The 21,169-nt window shown below is 37.7% G+C and overlaps 1 protein-coding gene across 3 annotated transcripts in view; it reads left to right on the top strand.

Annotated features, from left to right (window-relative positions):
* Positions 1 to 21,169, top strand: part of SLC44A5 (solute carrier family 44 member 5) — a 357,535-nt gene that overhangs the window by 241,672 nt on the left and 94,694 nt on the right. For all 3 annotated transcript variants that reach the window (XM_057534098.1, XM_057534090.1, XM_057534109.1), the window contains one exon: positions 20,044 to 20,117. In XM_057534098.1, coding sequence (XP_057390081.1) covers positions 20,044 to 20,117 — 74 coding nt within the window. The remainder of the gene's footprint in view (positions 1 to 20,043; positions 20,118 to 21,169) is intronic.

The raw sequence follows: 21,169 nt of genomic DNA, 5'->3' as shown, positions 1-21,169 counted from the left end.
GAACTATGATCTCAGGTTTTCCAACCTCCAGAATGAGAAATAAATGCCTGTTGCTTAGGTCACCTTGTCTATGTTATTTTGTTACAGCCTCCCAAGCTGACTAAGACACCTGGGATGCTCACTTTGTCTACCAGGATAGCACTTTTAAATGATGGATGCATCTCCCTTGTTTAAGACTCTATTCTTAATCGTGTGTGAAAGGCATTTTATGACAACTACAGAAATATTGAGAATAAGTGATTGAACACAACTAAGTGTGTTACTTAGTGTATAATTTTCCAACTACTTTTGATCAGTTTCAGCAACCAGTAATATGTAGGCATCAAACACTATGATTCTGGTATTAATTCCCAGTTGGTTTTGCTAATTGGTGGGGGAAATGGTTTGGTGAAGAGTCTGTCCTAGTTCTGCTTTGAGTCCTTCCAATGTCTAAGCCCTGCTGTGGTCCTGGTCCTTCCTGGGTCTCTCAGTGATCTGCTTGTGATATGCATATCCTGTCTGTACCTAGATTAATCCAAGCTAAGTAGACATCTTCCTGTTATCAGAGATGATTGAAAAATTGGAGCATTCACAGTCTCTCAGTCTAAAATCATACTTTTTGAAGATCTAATATTGCAGTCATATATAAAATCCAGTCTTTAAAATAACAGGCTTCATCTCTTCTATTTCTATTGCTCTTGGGATTTTCTTAATCACTAACTCGGCACATTTATAAAATTCTGGATCTGCAGCTTCTTTTAACATAAATAAGCTCTGCAAAAATATCTGCTATAAAATGCCTCCTGTACATTTTGCAGTTTCTATGAATGTCCTCCATGCATTTTCAGGGAGGGGTTTCGTTGATTCCCACTGTTTTTGGTGGGTAGAAACCAATTTTGGTTTTAATGTTACCAGAAACCATCTTAGGATTTGCTTAGGAAATCTTTACCTTGTGGCTGATACCTGTCTGCTTGCTGCCTCCTGGAGCTTTGCTGATTGGACGTTACATGTGGGTTACATGTGCATAGCATAGCTCATGGTGACCATATGCTCCGGTAGCATATAATCATATCTTTCATAGCTGTATTAAATCCATCTGGTGTGGAGAAAAGGGAACCCTCCTGCACTGCTGGTGGGAATGTAAATTGATACAGCCACTATGGAGAACAGTATGGAGGTTCCTTAAAAAGCTAAAAATAGAACTACCATACGACCCAGCAATCCCACTACTGGGCATATACCCTGAGAAAACCAGAATTCAAAAAGAGTCATGTACCACAATGTTCATTGCAGCTCTATTTACAATAACCAGGACATGGAAGCAACCTAAGTGTCCACTGACAGATAAATGGATAAAGAAGATGTGGCACATATATACAATGGAGTATTACTCAGCCATAAAAAGAAACGAAATTGAGTTATTTGTAGTGAGGTGGATGGACCTAGAGTCTGTCATACAGAGCGAAGTAAGTCAGAAAGAGAAAAACAAATACTGTATGCTAACACATATATATGGAATCTAAAAAAAAATGGTTCTGATGAACCTAGGGGCAGGACAGGAATAAAGACGCAGGCGTAGAGAATGGATTTGAGGACACGGGGGGAAGGGGAGGCTGGGACGAAGTGAGAGAGTGGCATGGACATATATACACTACCAAATATAAAATAGATAGCTAGTTGGAAGCAGCCGCGTAGCACAGGGAGATCAGCTTGGTGCTTTGTGACCACCTAGAGGGGTGGGATAGGGAGGGTGAGAGGGAGGCACAAGATGGAGGGGATATGGAAATATATGTATACATATAGCTGATTCACTTTGTTATACAGCAGCACCTAACACAATAATGTAAAGCAATTATACCTCAGTAAAGATGTTAAAAACAAAACAAAACAAATACATAGCTAGTAAGAAGCAAAAGGGGGAAGGTGATATAAAAAGACGAAAGAGATATTCTAGTGATACAATGCATTAAAGCATAATACTAACCCACCTCTCATTTTTAACCAAAAAATATATCAGCTCCTTTGTATAGCAAGTTCAGAAGGAAATTTAATCTTTCATTCAACGAATATTTATTAACTCCTAGTTAGACATTGTACTAGAAGTAAAGATACAGAGATAATTACGTCCTTGGTTCTACCTACCCTCAAGTTTCCCATATTCCAGTGGCAGAGACAAGTATGTACAAATAATGAAAACACAGTGCTGTGGCAGAGATATGACAAAGTGGTTAGGGAGCACAGAGGAGGGACCAGTTCTTTAGCCTAGTGTGGTCAGTGATTACTTCCCAAAGGAGGCAACATTTAAGATGAGTCTTCATGTTTTGACAGGTAGTAAGAGTGAAAGAGCATTCAAGCCAGAGACAAAAGGCATTATTAGTTGAGCCATATGAAATTGTCATTTTTATGTCAAAATCATTTAAATATCAGCAGTTTCATATGGTTCAGCCAAATATAAAGCCACTAAGATTTGAGAGAGCAGGGGTTATTTGTGAGAGTGGATAGAGGATGGAAAGTAATTTTGAGCAGCTTAGTAGGGGCCAGATTAAGGAGTCTAGATTTTATTTTGTAAGCAATTGAGAATCTTAAAAGGTTTTGCCGATGGATTTATATGTCAAGTTCTGTATTTTATAAGGTGTGGATGGTGGGTCAGCGAGAGCAAGATGCTGTTTGGAGACTGTGGTATCAGTCCAGATAAGAGATAATGAGGCTTCCGCCTAGACAGTGGCAGTGAGATTGGAGAGAAAGAAACAGAGCATTGTAGGATGGAGAATTTTAGGACTTGTCAATCAATCAAGCAGATGTGGAGGATGAGAGAGGAGTCGAGAATGGCAGGATTTGTAGTTTGAGTGAAAGAGTGGGTGGTAGATAGATAAGGAAAAGAGCAAATTTTTAGACCTCTGGGAGCAATAGATAGTAAATTCAATTTTGGACATTTGAATTTAAAAATAAGGGGCTAGCACTCAGGAGAAAGGTTAAGGCTCTTCATGGCTGAAGCCTTGGAAATGATGATACAGATGAGATCCCCTTAGATAAGCAGATAGAATTGAAAGATGAGCTGGATCACAAGAGAACACTGAGATTATGCCAACACTAAGATGAAGGCAGACAAAGAAGAGTCCATGAAGAAGACTGAGAAGGAACAGAAGAGTTGAAAGAGGTATGCATGTGAAAGAGCTTTTTCTGGAAGACCAAGTGAGAGAGGAGTTTAAGGATGGTGTCATTAATAATTATGGTTTCCTGGGAAATTCATGTTTGTGGGTGCTCTGAAAGTATATCATGTATTGTAGTGTTCTGCTTAGTAAAATGAGAACCAATATTAAATATTGGGAGAGTTCAGACTCTAGATACTAGAAAAGCAAAGATATTTTAGACTGGTATAAACCCTTTCCAGTCCCAAGCCTTATTTTTTTTAATTTAAGTTTTGCATATGGATTTATATATAATGGTGGTAATAATTTATAGTTCATTTATGTCAAAGTTCCAGTTTTCTGCTTCTCCTTGTGCCTTTCTAAACATACATTCACAGGGCACACTCCAAACTCACCCTTTTCTATGGGGAGTTCTACATGCTTTACAAATGTTGCATAGAGACTTCGCTGGTGGTCCAGTGGTTAAGACTCTGTGCTTCCATTGCAAGGGGCACAGGTTCCATCCCTGGTCAGGGAACTAAGATCCCATATGCTGCATGGTGTGGCCAAAAAAACCCACAAATCCTCTAACAAATGTTGCATAATTCATCTTCTACACTCAGTGCTGTGTTGTGGATAGAAATAATAACTTTGTGCTGGAAACTAAGTTAAAGGGGTTGTTAAGAGACTTGCCAGATAGACAACTTTAGATAGAACCTAAATTCCCAGACTGTGATTCTGTTTGCAGCATGATGAAGCAGAGAAGAATGACTAAAAGCTGCAGTTCAGCAACTTTATTCTTCTAGAAAAGCTCTTAGTGAACACAAACTAAGATGAAGCAATAATAGTAATTTGCTGTCTAAATTTAAGATCAATTTGATGGATCAAAATTCAGAAAAGCTACCATTGAGCTCAACAGAAGTGATGATCAAGAATCTGGGATGGTTCAGTTATTTGATGATTGCTAAGACAGTCTTAGGATTCCCAGTTATCGTCCCAAATATTTGCATTAGTTTAGGTAAACTCAAGCCTTTTTTGTGCCCAGCGTATTTCATTTTAGCCTTCGTAAGTCTTTAGAGAGTATCTCAGCTGCTGTTATTGCTGCTACTGCAACCCTAGAGTTGATTAAAATCTAAAGACAGGCTGCTTCTCCACACACTCTGGCACATTTATCCAGGCACTAAAAGATAAAGTAAGGGTGAAAGTCTGAAAATCTTCCAGCCTTTGAAACAAAGAGCTACTGAACACACACAGCTTTCCCAGCGAAGTATGAACGATAATGCTGGCATGTTTCCTGTTATCCAGCGTTAATTAGCATTAGATTGGAGCTTGTCCTAACTGTGACTCTTCTGGGACTAGCCTGCACAGACATGAAGTTTTGGTAGGCTTGCCAAGTGTATTAATAAGAGAGACAGAAAGAGACATATTAGGTTTGTTGAGTGGCTTGTAGGTAACTGACAGATAGTAGTTGTATTAGAAAGGAATTAACTATAAGTGTTTTAAAATGAGGGGAACAGTAGATACAAAGAATAAATGTCCTTAAACTTTTCTCTGGTGTACAACTTTTATTATTTGACTGTTAGAATTACTTAAACTAAAAAGTAAAAGTAGAGAAATTAAATTTCAGGTTATTTAATAACCATCACCCACCTCATTACCTCCTTTCACAGAATATGAAATACTAATTTTATAATTGGATGTGTGTATCTGCTTTTAGATTTTCTTCAAACTCAAAAGGATTTCAGTAAACTTTCTCATGTATGACCTTTGTATACTTTGTTTTCCTTTTCTTATACCGTAACGGTTCTTTCTCTACATTTTTCTTGATCCTGTTTCTCTGATTTTTTTCTCTTTTGCCTTTTTCCTTTTCAACCTTTACCTTGATTCTTCTGATTTTAATCAGGAGCCTACTCCTTCCTCTCATTTTTTTCTTCCTTAAATCTCTCTCCAGCTTATTTTTCTCTTGGTTTTTTCTTGCCTTCAGTTGTCACTTTTCTCTTTGCATCCTTGTCCTTTACCCTGTCTTTGCCTGCTTACGTTGCATGCAATTGACAAGCGCTAGAGACAACACAGTTCAATAACTTGTCACATAGGTTGTTAATAATGGACATCCACACCTAGGAGCGTTCAAGGCCAGCTCTCTTTTGCTGTGGCCCTTGGGGATTAAAACCAACAATAGAGCAACCCTTTATGTCCGTTACAGAAAAGACTGATGTTACCTAACCACATTCACAGCAGAAAACTGAAAAATAAGATCTTTGATCTCCCAAAGCTCAGAGAAAATATACTTTTATCAAGTTGATATAATAAAAAAGTGGAACAGAGTGCTTTGAAGACCGTAGGAGAGATAAATATAAGATTTGTTGCTCAAAGATGTGTGAGCCTCCCTTTCTCCTTCTGTGTTAGAAACCATTAGGGAGAAATTCATTCCCATCTATTCCAGTCTATGAAGAGTCTTTGTGGAGCCGTAAACTCTCTCCATGCTGTGGCATTTATCTTCACAGTATCCTGGCGACCCAGGAAAACAGATGTTCGTGGGCGACCAGTGGTGCTGATGATGCAGAACTGGCCCTATTTCATTCTCTTCTGTCTTGCCACCATCCTATTTCAGCCCTCATTTCCCTAACTCATCCTTCTGCACTTACCACATACTTCATTCCAATTTGTTCCCCTTTCTGGTGCCAAATATATCTAACTAAGATACTGCTTTTGATATGTTACTACTCTATTCAAGAACTTTCAGTAGAAAATAAACTGAAATTGTAGTCAGTAGTTACCTAATTTGTAAAATGATGTGTTAGTAACAGCTCTGTGTCAACTTTACAGAGTTGTAACAATCCAAATGAGATAATATACATCAAAATGAGTCATGAACTGTCAAGTCCTTAAACATATAAAATACTGTAACTGTGGATTTCCTTGATGAACAAGTTCAAACTGAGGACTAGTCAGTCATTCTGCTGTACCAACCTCCTCTTGTACTGATATCTCCCTTTTCCTCTGTTTTTTTTTTTAATTTTAACATCTTTATTGGAGTATAATTGCTTTACAATGGTGTGTTAGTTTCTGCTGTATAACAAAGTGAATCAGCTATACGTATACATATATCCCCATATCCCCTCCCTCTTGCGTCTCCCTCCCACCCTCCTTATCCCACCCCTCTAGGTGGACACAATCTCCTCTATGTTTTGTTCATATTGACCATCTGTCAGTTCCCAGGGCAATCCTGGTCTCACCTGCCCTCAGGGCCTTTGCATTTGTTGTTTCTTCTGCCTAAAACACAACCCCCACCACCTCTTTATTTTTTCAATCCAGCTTTATTGAGATATAATTGGGGCGTTACCTGGTGGTGCAGTGGTTAGGAATCTGCCCGCCAATGCAGGGGATGTGGGTTCGAGCCCTGGTCTGGGAAGATCCCACATGCCGCGGAGCAACTAAACCCGTGCTCCACAACTACTGAGCCTGTGCTCTAGAGCCCGCGAACCACAACTACTGAGCCTGCGTGCTGCAGCTACTGAAGCCCATGCTCCTGGACCCCGTGCTTTGAAGCAGGGGAGGCCACGGCGATGGGAGGCTAGTGCGCTGCAGTGAAGAGTGGCCCCCGCTCGCCGCAGCTGGAGAAGGCTCGTGCACAGCAAGGAGGACCCAACATAGCCAAAAATAAAAAACAAGCAAATAAATAAATTTATTAAAGAAAAAAGAGAGATATAATTGATATATGACATTGTATAAGTCTAATGTGTTGATTTGATACACTTAAATGTTGTAAAATGATTACCACTGAAGTGTTAGCTAATACCTCCATCCTATCACACAATTACTGTTTCTTTCTTCTGATAAGAACATTTAAGCCTAGTCTCTTAGGAACTCTGAAGTATATAATGCAGTATTGTTGACTATAATCACTATGCTATACATTAGATCTCCAGAATTTTTTTGTTTTCTAACTGCAAGTTGTACTTTTTGGCCAACATCTCCCCACTCCCCACACCCACAGCCCTCAGTAACCTCCATTCTACTTGGTTTCCAAGAGTTCAGCTTCTTTAAATTACATATGCAAGTGATATCATACAGTATTTGTCTTACTCTATCTGACTTTTCTCACTTAGCATCATGTCCTCAAGCTCCATCCATGTTGGAACAAATGGTAGGTTTTCCTTCTTTCTGATGGCTGAATAATATTCTATTGTATAGAATTATACCATATCTTTATCCATTAATTCAACTGACAGGTTGTTTCCGTGTCTTGGCTAGTGTGAATGATACTACAATGAACATGAGAATGCAGATATCTCTTCAAGATCCTGTCTCATTTCCTTTGGATACATACCCAGAAGTGAGATTGCTGAATCATATGATAGTTCTTTTTTTAATATTTTGAAGAACCTCCATACTGTTTTCCATAGTGGCTGCATCAATTTACATCCCCACCAACAGTGCACAAGGGGTCCCTTTTCTTCAAATCCTTAGAAACACTTATCTCTTGCCTCTTTGATGGTATCCATTCTAATAGGTATGAGGTGATAATTCATTGTGATTTTGGTTTGCATTTCCTTGATGATTAGTGATGTTGAACACCTTTTCACACATGTGTTGGCCACCTGTATGTCTTCTTTGGAAAAATGTCTACTTAGATCCTCTGCTCATTTTTAATTGGATTGTTTGGATTTGCTTTTGAACTGTATGAGTTCTTTATATTTTTTGGATGTTAATCCCGTATCAAATATATGATTTTCAAATATTTTCTCATATTCTGTAGGTTGCCTTTTCATCGTGTGATGGTTTCATTTGCTGTGGGGAAGGTTTTCAGTATGATGTAGTCCCACTTATTTTTGCCTTTGTTGCTTGTGCTTTTGGTGTTATATCTAAAAAATTGTTGCTAAGACCAGTGTCAAGGAGGTATTTTCCTTATGTTTTCTTTTAGGAATTCTACAGTTTCAGATCCTACATTTAAATTTTTAATCCACTTTGAGTTAATTTTTGTGAGTGGTGTGAGATAGGGATCGAATTTCACTTTTTTGTATGTGGTTATTTCATTTTCCCAACACCATTCATTGAAGAGGCTCTCCTTTCCTCACTGAGTAGTATTGGCTCCCTTGTCAAATATTTGTTGACCATTGATTTGGGGGGTTATTTCTGGGCTCTCAGTTCTGCTCCATTTATGTATGTGTCTGTTTTTATGCCAGTACCATACTGTTTTGATTACTATAGCTTGGTAATAGTATAGTTTGAAATCAGGAAGTATAATTCCTCCAGCCTTGTTCTTCTTTCTCAAGATTGCTTTGGCTATTCAAGGTCTTTTGTGGTTCCATATGAATTTTAATCAAAAAAGTATGGTACCCACCACCTTTTTAGAGAGTCCTTCCCTACTCTTTCATAGTGTCCTTATTATACTCTTTCATAGTATCATGTTTGTTTCCTTCCTAGCACTTCTGTCACTACCACACAGTCTGTCATTATTTTATGTGTTGACCTTTACTTATTTATTGCTAGCTTCCCACACTAAATTGTGAGCTTCATAAGAGAAGGCACCTTATCTGTCTGGCTCACTACTGTATTTATAGTATGGACTACCTGGTGCAAAATAGGTACCAAATAAATATTATGAAAATAAAAGAACAGGTTAATATTTTTGACTCTGTAATACTAATCTGGTCTGTTTTATAATTTCTACTGAATAAGGATTCTAGCTAGCCTGGTCTCTTTCTCATCCCCATCAGCCATACTTGTTTTGCACCTTTGTTCTTATACTTCTTTTTGCCTAGAATGGACCTCTCTCCCCAGCCAGTCATAATCTTCTCCATAATTCAAAAGTTTAACCCATCCCTTGTAATTAAAGTGCTCACATACTCTAGCTCACACTGAGCTTTTTCTACTCTAACCATCTAGAGCGTTCCTACTTGTAGTACTTATTTTTGCCTCTACATTTGAAACTGTATTTTTTAACATTAATCTTTTAGATGTGTTTATCTTTTTTTTCCCTTAAATCATGAAATGAGTATTTGAGGGCTAGGATCATATTCTTCTTTTTTTTTTTAATATCTCCTTCCTCCCCCTAACAGTCTTGGTTTACCACCCATCCATCCTGCCCCCCACCCCCCATACACATATCTCACCATAGGAGCAAATAGTAGACACTTAACAAATAGCCATTGAAAAAATTCCTGGGGAGGTTTTGTGAAACCCTGAGGAGGAAGGACTTACATCTGGGGGGAAATTTGGGTTTTCCATGAACTTTTATCTCAGAATGGAAGGAAAGAGGATAGTAGTAGGAACTGACACCCATTATGTACGCTGTGTTGTAATACTTTGTTATAAAAAAAAAAACAGGGACAATTCCTGAACAGAATTGCCTAATATCTCCCAGACTTACTATTAAGATGCTGTTCTGAGTATCGCATATTGAAATGAAAGAGACTTACTGGTATAGTTTGTGATACATTTTATGTCTAATGATTTTAAAAATATATACATTATTTGTGTTTTTCTTTCTGACTTACTTCACTCTGTATGACAGTCTCTAGGTCCATCCACCTCACTACAAATAACTCAGTTTCGTTCCTTTTTATGGCTGAGTAATATTCCATTGTATACATGTGCCACATCTTCTTTATCCATTCATCTGTTGATGGACACTTAGGTTGCTTCCATGTCCTGGCTATTGTAAATAGAGCTGCAATAAATATTTTGGTACATGACTCTTTTTGAATTATGGTTTTCTCAGGGTATATGCCCAGTAGTGGGATTGCTGGGTCATATGGTAGTTCTATTTTTATTTTTTTAAGGAACCTCCATACTGTTCTCCATAGTGGCTGTATCAATTTATATTCCCACCAACAGTGTAAGAGGCTTCCCTTTTCTCCACACCCTCTCCAGCATTTATTGTTTGTAGATTTTTTGATGATGGCCATTCTGACCAGTGTGAGATGATATCTCATTGTAGTTTTGATTTGCATTTCTCTAATGATTAATGATGTTGAGCATTCTTTCATGTGTTTGCTGCCAACCTGTATATCTTCTTTGGAGAAATGTCTATTTAGGTCTTCTGCCCATTTTTGGATTGGGTTGTTTGTTTTTTTGATATTGAGCTGCATGAGTTGCTTGTATATTTTGGAGATTAATCCTTTGTCAGTTGCTTCATTTGCAAATATTTTCTCCCTTTCTGAGGGTTGTCTTTTCGTTTTGTTTGTGGTTTCCTTTGCTGTGCAAGAGCTTTTAAGTTGCATTAGGTCCCATTTGTTTATTTTTGTTTTTATTTCCATTCTTCTAGGAGGTGGGTCAAAAAGGATCTTGCTGTGATTTATGTCATAGAGTGTTCTGCCTATGTTTTCCTCTAAGAGTTTGGTGGTGTCTGGCCTTACATTTAGGTCTTTAATCCATTTTGAGTTTATTTTTGTGTATGGTGTTAGAGAGTGTTCTAATTTCATTCTTTTCCATGTAGCTGTCCAGTTTTCCCAGCACCACTTATTGAAGAGGCTGTCTTTTCTCCACTGTATATTCTTGCCTCCTTTATCAAAAATAAGGTGACCATATGTGCGTGGGTTTATCTCTGGGCTTTCTATCCTGTTCCATTGATCTATATTTCTGTTTTTGTGCCAGTACCATACTGTCTTGATTACTGTAGCATTGTAGTATAGTCTGAAGTCCAGGAGCCTGAGTCCTCCAGCTCCGTTTTTCTTTCTCAAGATTGCTTTGGCTATTCGGGGTCTTTTGTGCTTCCATACAAATTGTGACATTTTTTGTTCTAGTTCTGTGAAAAATGCCAGTGGCAGTTTGATAGGGATTGCACTGAATCTGTAGATTGCTTTGGGTAGTAGAGTCGTTTTCACAGTGTTGATTCTTCCAATCCAAGAACATGGTATATCTCTCCATCTATTTGTATCATCTTTAATTTCTTTCATCAGTGTCTTATAGTTTTATGCATACAGATGTTTTGTCTTCTTAGGTAAGTTTATTCCTAGGTATTTTATTCTTTTTGTTGCAATGGTAAATGGGAGTGTTTCCTTAATTTCTCTTTCAGATTTTTCATCATTAGTGTATAGGAATGCAAGAGATTTCTGTGCATTAATTTTGTGTCCTGCTGCTTTACCAAATTCATTGATTAGCTCTAGTAGTTTTCTGTTAGCATCTTTAGGATTCTCTATGTATAGTATCATGTCATATGCAAACAGTGGCAGTTTTACTTCTTCTTTTCCAATTTGTATTCCTTTTATTTCTTTTTCTTCTCTGATTGCTGTGGGTAAAACTTCCAAAACTATGTGGAATAATAGTGGTGAGAGTGGGCAACCTTGTCTTGTTCCTGATCTTAGAGGAAATGCTTTCAGTTTTTCACCATTGAGAATGATGTTTGCTGTGGGTTTGTCATATATGGCCTTTATTATGTTGAGGTAAGTTCCCTCTATGCCTACTTTCTGGAGGGTTTTTATCATAAATGGGTGTTGAATTTTGTCAAAAGCTTTTTCTGCATCTATTCAGATGATCATATGGTTTTTATTCTTCACTTTGTTAATATGGTGTATCACATTGATTGATTTGCATATATTGAAGAATACTTTCATTCCTGAGATAAACCCCACTTGATCATAGTGTATGATCCCTTTAATGTGCTGTTGGATTCTGTTTGCTAGTATTTTGTTGAGGATTTTTGCATCTTTGTTCATCAGTGATGTTGCCCTGTAGTTTTCTTTTTTTGTGACATCTTTGTCTGGTTTTGGTATCAGGGTAATGGTGGCCTTGTAGAATGAGTTTGGGAGTGTTCCTCCCTCTGCTATAATTTGGAAGAGTTTGAGAAGGAAAGGTGTTAGATCTTCACTAAATGTTTGATAGAATTCGCCTGTGAAGCCATCTGGTCCTGGACTTTTGTTTGTTGGAAGATTTTTAATCACAGTTTCAATTTCACTGCTCGTGATTGGTCTGTTTATATTTTCTATTTCTTCCTGGTTCAGGTACAGAAGGTTGTGCCTTTCTAAGAATTGTCCATGTCTTCCAGGTTGTCCATTTTGTTGGCATATAATTGCTTGCAGTAATCTCTCATGATCCTTTGTATTTCTGCGGTGTCAGTTTTTACTTCTTTTTCATTTCTAATTCTGTTGATTTGAGTCTTCTCCCTTTTTCTCTTGATGAGTCTGGCTAATGGTCTATCAATTTTGTTTATCTTCTCAAAGAAACAGCTTTTAGGTTTATTGATCTTTGCTACCGTCTACTTCATTTGTTTTTCATTTCTGATTTGATCTTTATGATTTCTTTCCTTCTGCTAACTTTGGGGTTTTTTTGTTCTTCTTTCTCTAATTGCTTTAGGTGTAAGTTTAGGTTGTTTATTTGAGGTGTTTCTTGTTTCTTAAGGTAGTATGGTATTGCTATAAAATTCCCTCTTAGAACTGCTTTTGCTGCATCCCGTAGGTTTTGGGTCATCATGTTTTCATTGTCATTTGTTTCTAGGTATTTTTTGAGTTCCTCTTTGATTTCTTCAGTGATCTCTTGGTTATTAAGTAGTGTATTGTTTAGCCTCCATGTGTTTGTAGTTTTTACAGATATTTTCCTGTAATTGGTATGTAGTCTCATAGCGTTGTGGTCAGAAAAGATACTTGATACGATTTCAATTTTCTTAAATTTACCAAGGCTTGATTTGCCACCCAAGATATGATCTGTCTTGGAGAATGTTCCATGAGCACTTGAGAAAAATGTGTATTCTGTTGTTTTGGGATGGAATGTCCTATAAATATCAATTAAGTCCATCTTGTTTAATGTATCATTTAAAGCTTGTGTTTCCTTATTTATTTTCATTTTGGATGATCTGTCCATTGGTGAAAGTGGGGTGTTAAAGTCCCCTACTATGATTGTGTTACTGTTGCTTTCCCCTTTTATGGCTGTTAGCATTTGCTTTATGTATTGAGGTGCTCCTATGTTGGATGAATAAATATTTACAATTGTTATATCTTCTTCTTGGATTGATCCCTTGATCATTATGTAGTGTCGTTCTTTGTCTCTTGTAATAGTCTTTTTTTTTAAATTTTTTTTTAATTAATTGATTTATTTATTTTTGGCTGTGTTGGGTCTTCATTTCTGTGCGAGGGCTTTCTCTGGTTGCAGCAAGCGGGGGCCACTCTTCATCGCGGTGCGTGGGCCTCTCACTGTCACAGCCTCTCTTGTTGTGGAACACAGGCTCCAGATGCTCAGGCTCAGTAGTTGTGGCTCACGGGCCCAGTTGCTCCACGGCATGTGGGATCTTCCCCAACCAGGGCTCGAACCCGTGTCCCCTGCATTGGCAGGCAGATTCTCAACCACTGCGCCACCAGGGAAGCCCAATAGTCTTTATTTTAAACTATTTTGTCTGATATGAGAATTGCTACGCCAGCTTTCTTTTGATTTCCATTTGCATGGAATATCTTTTTCCATCCCCTCACTTTCAGTCTGTATGTGTCCCTAGGTCTGAAGTGCGTCTCTTGTAGAAAGCATATATATGGGTCTTGTTTTTGTATCCATTCAGCCAATCTATGTCTTTTGGTTGGAGCATTTATTCCATTTACATTTAAGATAATTATCGATATGTATGTTCCTATTACCATTTTCTTAATTTTTTGGATTTTTTTATTATAGGTCTTTTCCTTCTCTTGTGTTTCCTGCCTAGAGAGGTTCCTTTAGCATTTGTTGTAAAGCTGGTTTGGTGGTTCCGAATTCTCTTAGCTTTTGCTTGTCTGTAAAGGTTTTAATTTCTCCATCAAATCTGAATGAGATCCTTACTAGGTAGAGTAATCTTGGTTGCAGTTTTTTCCCTTTCATCACTTTAAATATGTCCTGCCACTCCCTTCTGGCTTGCAGAGTTTCTGCTGAAAGATCAGCTGTTAACCTTATGATGATTCCCTTGTATGTTATTTGTTGCTTTTCTCTTGCTGCTTTTAATATTTTTTCTTTGTATTTAATTTTTGTCAATTTGATTACTATGTGTCTCGGCGTGTTTCTCCTTGGATTTATCCTATATGGGACTCTCTGCACTTCCTGTACTTGACTGACTATTTCCTTTCCCATATTAGGGAAGTTTTCAACTATAATCTCTTCAAATATTTTCTCAGTCCCTTTTTCTTCTCTTCTTCTTCTGGGAGCCCTTTAATTCGAATGTTGGTGCATTTAATGTCCCAGATGTCTCTGAGACTGTCCTCAATTCTTTTCATTCTTTTTTCTTTATTCTGCTCTGCAGTAGTTATTTCCACTATCTTATCTTCCAGGTCACTTATCTGTTCTTCTGCCTCAGTTATTCTGCTATTGATTCCTTCTAGAGAACTTTTAATTTCATTTATTGTATTGTTCATCACTGTTTGTTTGCTCTTTAGTTCTTCTAGGTCCTTGTTAAACCTTTCTTGTATTTTCTCCATTCTATTTCCAAGATTTTGCATCATCTTTACTATCATTATTCTGAATTCTTTTTCGGGTAGACTGCCTATTTCCTCTTCATTTGTTTGGTCTGGTGGGTTTTTAGCTTGCTCCTTCATCTGCTGCGTATTCCTCTGTCTTCTCATTTTGCTTAACTTACTGTGTTTGGGGTTTCCGTTTCGCAGGCTGCTGGTTCGTAGTTCCTGTTGTTTTTGTTGTCTGCCCCCAGTGGGTAAGGTTGGTTCAGTGGGTTATGTAGGCTTCCTGATGGAGGGGACTGGTGCATGTGTTCTGGTGGATGAGGCTGGATCTTGTCTTTCTGGTGGGCAGGACTGCATCCAGTGGTGTGTTTTGGAGTGTCTGTGAACTTGGTATGATTTTAGGTAGCCTCTCTGCTAATGGGTGGGGTTGTGTTCCTGTCTTGCTATTTGTTTGGCATGGGGTGTCCAGCACTGGAGCTTGCTGGTCATTCAGTGGAGCTGGGTCTTAGCATTGAGACAGAGATCTCTGGGAGAGCTCTCGCTGATTGATATTATGTGGGACCAGGAGGTCTGGTGGTCCAGTGTCCTGAACTTGGCTCTCCCACCTCAGAGGCTCAGGCCTGACACCCAGCCAGAGCACCAAGACCCTGTCAGCCACACAGCCATGTATGTGGGGAGTTTCTTTCCTTTTGGGAAGTCTGAGGTCTTCTGCTAGTGTTCAGCAGGTGTTCTGTAGGAGTTGTTCCACATGTAGATTTATTTTTTATGTGTTTGTGGGGAGGAAGATGATCTCCACGTCTTACTCCTCCGCCATCTTGCAGGTCCCTCCTTTAATTTTTTTAAGTTAAAAAAATTTTACATTTACAATCATGTATTTAATACCTGTATTAAGCTTATTCATAGCAAAATTTTAAATGCAAATAACTTATGAACTTGAACAAATATATTCCTATATATTGCAGCCTTGCAGTGGTTATCATGTCTTCCATGCTATGTGTTTTTTTTTTTAAATTATGGTAAGAACACTTAATTTGAGCTCTCCCCTCTTAACAAATTTTTAAGTGCCCAATACAGTGGTGTTAAACATATAGGCACAATGTTGTACCACAGATCTCTGGAACTTATTCATCTTGCATACTTGGAACTTATTGCCGTTGAATAAGTGACTCCCCATTTGCCCCTCTCTCCTGCCCCTGGCAACCACCAGGGGTTAGATATCTCAAATTAGTAGAATCCTGCAGTTATTTGTCTTTCTGTGATTGGCTTACTTCACTTAGCATAAGTTTCTCTAGGTTTATCCACGTTGTCCAAAAGAATTGAAATCAGGATCTCAAAGACATATCTGCACTCCCATGTTCACTGCAGCACTATTCACAGTAGCTAAGATGTGGAAACAACCTAAATGTTCATTGACAAATGAATGGGTTAAAAAACATGGCATATACATACAATGGAATGTTATTCAGCCCTAGAAGAGGAAGGGAATCCGACCATATGAAGAATGGGATTTTAGTAGATGGGGTTGAGATCCACACTGGGGCACTTTTCATAGTAAAAGGGAGCATTGCTAATTGTTACTTCAGGGTAATAGGTGTAAACCCTGGCTGTTTCCTACAAATTGGGACATATGATATCCCAGGAGGATGAGTCTAAAAGGACCATGAACAGAGAGCCCTGAGTGTGGTCAAGGGAGATTTCATGGTGTATTCAATGAGTGAAAAAGTCCAAGTTGGTTGAAGCACATTGAGATGAATAGAGGGAGAAAAGCTAGAAAGGTATTCTGGGGCTTGAACTAGGATTAAATCTGTAGGTTCTTAAACATAAAGCTAAGACATTTGGAAATTATTGAACAGGTGGTGGAGAAGCACTGCAATTTTTAAAATAATAAAGTGACATTGTCCCCTATCAGTGGTATCAGTGATGTGCAGAATGATTTGGATCAGGCAGAGACTGCATGCAGGAGCCCAATTAAGGGACCACAGTAATAGTTTGAAGAGAGGTTAAGAGAATGTGGACCAAGTCTAGGCAGCAGGAATAGAAAGGAAGGGGTGGATGAAAGACACATCAGAGAGAAGGAATCAAGAGAACTTATCAACTGAATATGAAAGCTAAGCAACGAAAAAGGGAAAGTCAAAGGAAACTCCCAAGACTTCAAGTTGAGGTGACTGTAGGCATTCTGTACTTGTGGGTTAGAGATAGGAAGGAAAGGGAAATCTGCAGATGATTATATAATTGGGATCCTATTCATATTGCAATTTGGAAAAATAGATATAAGATAGCAATGGTACTTCTAGTTTAACTTTTGAAAGTACTAATTACGCCAGGACAGCTCAATCTGAATAAAAATTTGAATAACTTTCTTATAACGTGAGTGTAAGCAGCTTGTTTTGAAAAAATTGGACTTTGATTTGGAGGGAGGGTAGAGGAGAGGGTTCAGGTATATTTAATCTTCTTTCTAGAACTCAGTGGGATGCAACCCATTTTTAGGTTAGTACAGTGGTTCTTATAGTGGTTCTTACTATAAAAGTAAAAATGGACCCAAACGAGGAAAATGTACAGCTATGATAGGCCTCTAGCTAGAACATGATTCAGAATGATTTTAAACCATGAGCTTGTATCACCCGGTTACCTCAATACCTATCTTAAGAGTATTCAAAATTATCCAAATTAAGTACTTGGTTTTTAAAAAATAACTCATTTTCTACAGAATACTTGGGATTGTAAAGATACCTTGAAATCAAAGAAAGAAACAATGATGATGTGCTATAACTTCTAAAATTTGAATTAAGCTTCTGCTATGTTTCTGACTCCCAAAATGGTGCCCAAGCTATATTTTATATTTTCTTCATATTCAATTTCCCAATAATTTTCTAAGCAGTGATTTTTTTCCAATAGGGAATATATCTGAGGAAGTGGAGAGAAATAGATGAGTTAACGGGGAAAAAGATGACAGATAACTGTAATTATCTGAAAGCACACACACACACACACACACACACACACCTATTTTTAAAAGAAGAATTTTTAAACAGCAAAGGGAATCAAATCACTATAGGAAAAATTTCAGAAATAAGAATGTTTCATCTAGAAAAACTTTCCTACTTTTTGAAACTCTTGAATTCTCCATAATTTTCACTTTGTTCAACATTATTCCATGCTTAAATAAAATGAAATTAACCAGTCTGGCCATGGGGTATCAGCTGCTATTTCTCTAAAGCAGAGTTCCAGAAAAGCAAAGCTGACTTGAATACGTTATCCTGCCTAGTCCCAGAATAGAATCCCCAAACATCTCAAGGTGTGAATTACTGAGAAATGCTGTCCCACTGTGGTGAGAGACTGCTGCGGGAAGGGGTAGAGAGAGGTTGTGTGGGTACATAGTAGCCCCTGGGGCTGTAGTGTGTTCTTGGCACCAAAAAGAAAGAAATCAAAATGTAAAACCCCACATGGAACCAAACCCTGACTGATGCCATTCATCAGGGCCAGTAGCCGAGGAGTGTGGGTTTTACTTTTTAGAAATTTTTTTTGGGGGGTGTTTCTGCTTCTTTCCTTGTGCTCTGTTTTTAAGTTTCTTTTATTCATCTTTCTAGTATGTTTTTAAGTTTCTCTGTGCTTCTCTCTGTGCTTACTACATAGTATGAGGAGAAAACATTATAATACTATATGATATTGTTATTATAAACATGCATTATAGTATATATTATATACAATGTAACTATGTAGATATAAACATATTATAGATATAATATTACAGGATGCTGGCCAGCCTGGCTGGGGCTTCTGGTTACATCCCTGTCTCCTTGGTAGTTACCATTACACACAGGGCTTTGACAACTTCAAGATTTCTAGTAAAAACATACCACTGTTCTAGTTTTCTCTCCTTTAGTTCCTCACCTGCAGGCATTCGTTATTAGGTGTGTCAGGCTATTTAGCAACTGCCCTGACAGGATGAGAACCTGATTTTGAGTAGGATGTGTCAAAATGCACACTAGCCAGATCCTCTCCTCACCCCCATCAGGTTTTGCCTTCAATGGTTGTTAACCAAAGAAAACTAGAGTGCCTGTTTTCTTCTCTTTTTATTATTCTCATAATTCTTCAGTTCCAATGAAATTTAAAATTCCTGGGTTGAAATTAGACTTAAACAAGTGATAGTTTGTTTCTGAATTGACTGTGATTAGCTTTCCCTATGATGGATCCATTTTCTATTGTGAGGTAGAGTAATAAGGATGTGTGTGGAGTTTTAGATATGGCTAATTGGAATCTTTCTAGAAAGTTGTAATCATATTAGAATAACCACTAAATGAAAAAGGTTAGGCATCGGAGACATAGATATTTGTCTGCCTCTGTAACTACCTCTCTCTCATGGACCTTACATAAGTCAGCTTACCTCACTACCCCTAAAAACCAAAGTTATGTATGTGAGAGCAGTAAAGGTATAACAGGGTTTTATCAATGTGTAAGGTATTACTGTGTCTGTTACTGTACAATTATCATTCGTTATTATTATTACTACCACCACTAAAAATAGAATGTAACTTCTGCCCGCCTGTGCTAAAAGACTGTAACATATCCATATGCCCTCTAGAACAAGAAGTTTTTGCTATGAAAATTCTCATGTGCATCTTTTAATCCTCTCAAATAGGTCGATCTTTTTCTTTACTAATATATTCTTCATTAAGTTTCAAGTAAAGAATGATTGTATTGTTTCATACTTTCAAGACATAGTTTTGACCTTCTAGACCACTTATGAGCTGAACAAAATTTAATATTAGAAATAGGAAATACTTTAGTTGAAAACCTGAGTATCCCTACTGGATACTGGTTTGACTTGTGATCCCTTAGAAAATAACCAAGTCTCTATGAGCTAAATTTTCTCTAAACCTCATTTCACAATATCCAGCTTTCAGAATAGCTGGAAAATTACCGTTTAGACGCATTTCATTTTTTAATGCATTATAGACATTGTTGTTCAAATAGTTGCAACTCTATTCCTCATAGAAAGCTTATGTAGTCAGTCCTTTATTTAATAATAGTACCCTTTAAATGTGCATGTAGAAAGATAGTGGAGAGAGAGAGGAATGGAAATGGCTAATTTTTTTTATTATACCATGTATTGGGAAGCATGAAGAAAATCAAATAGCTTAAATTACAATTTCAGATAAAAAATAGTTTCTTGATGTTGGTGTACTCTAACCTCTAAAAACACTTTACAAATAAAGAATCAAGAAAATAAATACTAACAGCTCTGGGGAAACTTCTTTAATCATGGAACTATAACCACTCCCTGCTGCTAAATTCTTTGATTGCAGAAATGCATCCGATCTACCTTTCAGAATTATTAGGTATAAAATGGCATATCACTGTTGTTATTGTCTTTTTCTCCCTTCCTATATTTTTTTGCACTGAACAATAAGTTATTTTGTACCCCTTTTAATTCTCCCCCCCCCCACCTTCTAATACTATCACCTTGGGGGTTAGGTTTCAACATAGGGAATTGGGGGAGACACATTAAGTCCATAAGAGGGAGGAAAACGGATGCTATGTGAGTCTTCTCAGGATGCTTTTAACTCTTTATTCCTTTTTGTCTTTAGGAGTTGTACAGATGTGCTGTGCTGCATGATCTTCATACTGTTCATTATTGCCTACATTCTTTTAGGACTTGTGGGTGAGTAAATACAGGTATAGAAGATATTTAACATTTGCTAATTAAATAAGTCAATGTCACATTTTTAACATTAATCATTTTCTTCTAAAATCCTTCTTATTATCGATTATTATATTTTCTGGAGGGAATGTACCTCACCAGGACTCATTGGGTAGCAGATGCAATGAAAAATAAACACAAAGCAGTTTATCCAAAAGCAAGCCTAAATTACTTAGGTAAATATAATTATACAGAAGAATGAAAAAACCTTATGGTTGCTTTTTAATCATTTTTACTTTTGAAATTTTATTAAGCAGCTAATAAAGTTCATGTTGCTATTTACTAATAAGAACTAGGGCCTAGATAAGTTTAAGTAATACATAACCTTTTCTTTTTATAAGTAAATTAAAAAGAAGGAACAATTATTAAGAATTTCACCAAATAGTTCATTGGCATATAGGAAATCCTACTGTCTTTGCCTACCAGAAAGAGATATCCTGTTGTTCATTGTTAGATTAAAGATTTTTCTATGGAAGTGAAAATAAAGAGGGCAAATATAGATGGTCTATATTTGGGTTGTTTTAAAAACTACCAAAGGGGATTCAGTCAAGATGGCAGAGTAAGAGGACATGGAACTCACCTCCCTCCACAAACACATCAAAAATACATCTACATGTGGAGCAACTCTCACTGAAAACTAACTGGAAACTGGCAGAAAGATTCCAAGGCTGTAAGAATGATACACACATAATTGGGTAGGAAGAAAAAAAAAAAGCAATCAGATCAGGACCTGTGCTCCTGGGAGGGGACTTCAGAGGGCAAGAAAGATCACACAGTTGGACACTCACCCTGGGGAGTAAGCAGTGAGAGCCACAGATTGGGTGCCCCAGTCCTGGGGTCCTATACAGAGGAGACGAGCCCCCTTAGCTGGTTGGAGGACTGCTGGGCCTAACAGGAGGGCTGTGGGAAGCCTGGACTCCAGTTGTGAGGAACACTCATGTGCTGTCTTGCCCTGAGGCAGGGTGGAGAGGGGTCTGCTGCAGTGCCTGCTGGGTTTCCCATAACTGCCTTGG

This window comes from Balaenoptera acutorostrata, chromosome 1, assembly GCF_949987535.1.
Source record: "Balaenoptera acutorostrata chromosome 1, mBalAcu1.1, whole genome shotgun sequence".
In the NCBI taxonomy this organism is placed as follows: Eukaryota; Metazoa; Chordata; class Mammalia; order Artiodactyla; family Balaenopteridae; genus Balaenoptera; species Balaenoptera acutorostrata.
Note: the sequence above shows the minus strand (reverse complement) of the source record. Positions and strands in the feature narration are given on the sequence as shown.